Here is a 1247-nt window from a genome sequence, read left to right on the forward strand (position 1 = left end):
TAGATATGTAATGATCTGTTTATTGATAGTTCACTGAATCAGATCCCTGGCTGCCATATTAAAATATGCCTCGGCATTTAAAAAAAAAAAAACAAAAAGTATTACCAAGCTTCTATCCAAACCTGTTATTTGAGATAATCTCTCAGAGTAAGATGTAAGCATCAATATTTTTTATCTTATTTTTTGTGTTTGTATGTTTTATTTTTTTTGTTAGAGGGAAGGAGGATTGTTTTTGTTTATTTGTTTGCTTGAAGTCATCTAGATGATTGTGTGGTACAGCCATGGCTGAGAACCACTGGGCTGTAATGAGCCACCCTTTTCCAGCATTTGGCCTATAAAGTACCTTGTGTTAAGGTAACTTCTGCAGATATCCTATCTCACTATGTTTTTGCCATCCCTATGTTGAGATTCACATTAACAAATAATTGTTAGCCTATTCATTCATTATACTCATGCTTATTTTTATTGCCAACTAATATCATAAGTAATTTTTCTTTAAGATGCTCGGTAATAATGATCTAAATTGTTTTGTTCGTAACGGACCTAGCTGTCTTACTATATTTTCACACAGTAAACTTTATATCTAATAAGCTGATGATTGTTTGTCACAGTAGAGTCTTAAATAGATTCTAAATGTGTGGATAGTTAGTTATGTTATTTATAATAATTAATCTGTCTCTTAGTTGCTCATTATCTATGGTGTATGTACATCTAATAGACTTAACCGAGCAATTGTGTGTACTGCAATTAAAAATATTCCCTTCTACTTTCTGGCTTTATCCTTTTACCTATCAGATGTGTTCCAACAGAGCTACATTAACATTTCAGGCACTAAGAAGGTTTCTAGAACCTTTTTCTGCTTTCTTGTACAAAACATACCAGTTCAATACAGTGCCTCAAAAATAATTTTGTATACCTGAGATGAAATTTGAAGAATGTACAGAAATTAGCCAAGCAGGAAAGAACGTTCTGAGTTCTTTCATCATGGTATCTGTAGTCAGTACAAACACAGATATTAAAATGTTCCTAATTTCAAAATGGGAAAGGTTTGTTTTTTGTGTTTCCTAATGTTCCCTAGTAAACATGAACAAACAGGCGTAAATCTATACCTATGTGCCAGAGAGTTACAGCAGAATACAGTAAGAGGTAGAAGAGCAAAGAAGCTGAGTGTGGATGCCTTTAAGTAAAACTACAAAAAATAAATAGGGTAATATTATGTATATTTTTGAACTATGTGTTTTATTATT

General features: G+C 32.2%; 1 protein-coding gene across 1 annotated transcript in view; it reads left to right on the forward strand.

Annotated features, from left to right (window-relative positions):
- The first annotated feature begins 281 nt into the window (after nt 1–281).
- TMTC3 (transmembrane and tetratricopeptide repeat containing 3) overlaps nt 282–1247 on the forward strand; it is a 63934-nt gene continuing 62968 nt past the window's right edge. Inside the window, exon 1 of the mRNA XM_012651241.1 lies at nt 282–302. Within this exon, the coding sequence (XP_012506695.1) occupies nt 282–302 (21 nt within the window). The remainder of the gene's footprint in view (nt 303–1247) is intronic.

This window comes from Propithecus coquereli, unplaced genomic scaffold (genome assembly GCF_000956105.1).
Source record: "Propithecus coquereli isolate 6110/MARCELLA unplaced genomic scaffold, Pcoq_1.0 Scaffold350, whole genome shotgun sequence".
Classification (NCBI taxonomy): Eukaryota; Metazoa; Chordata; class Mammalia; order Primates; family Indriidae; genus Propithecus; species Propithecus coquereli.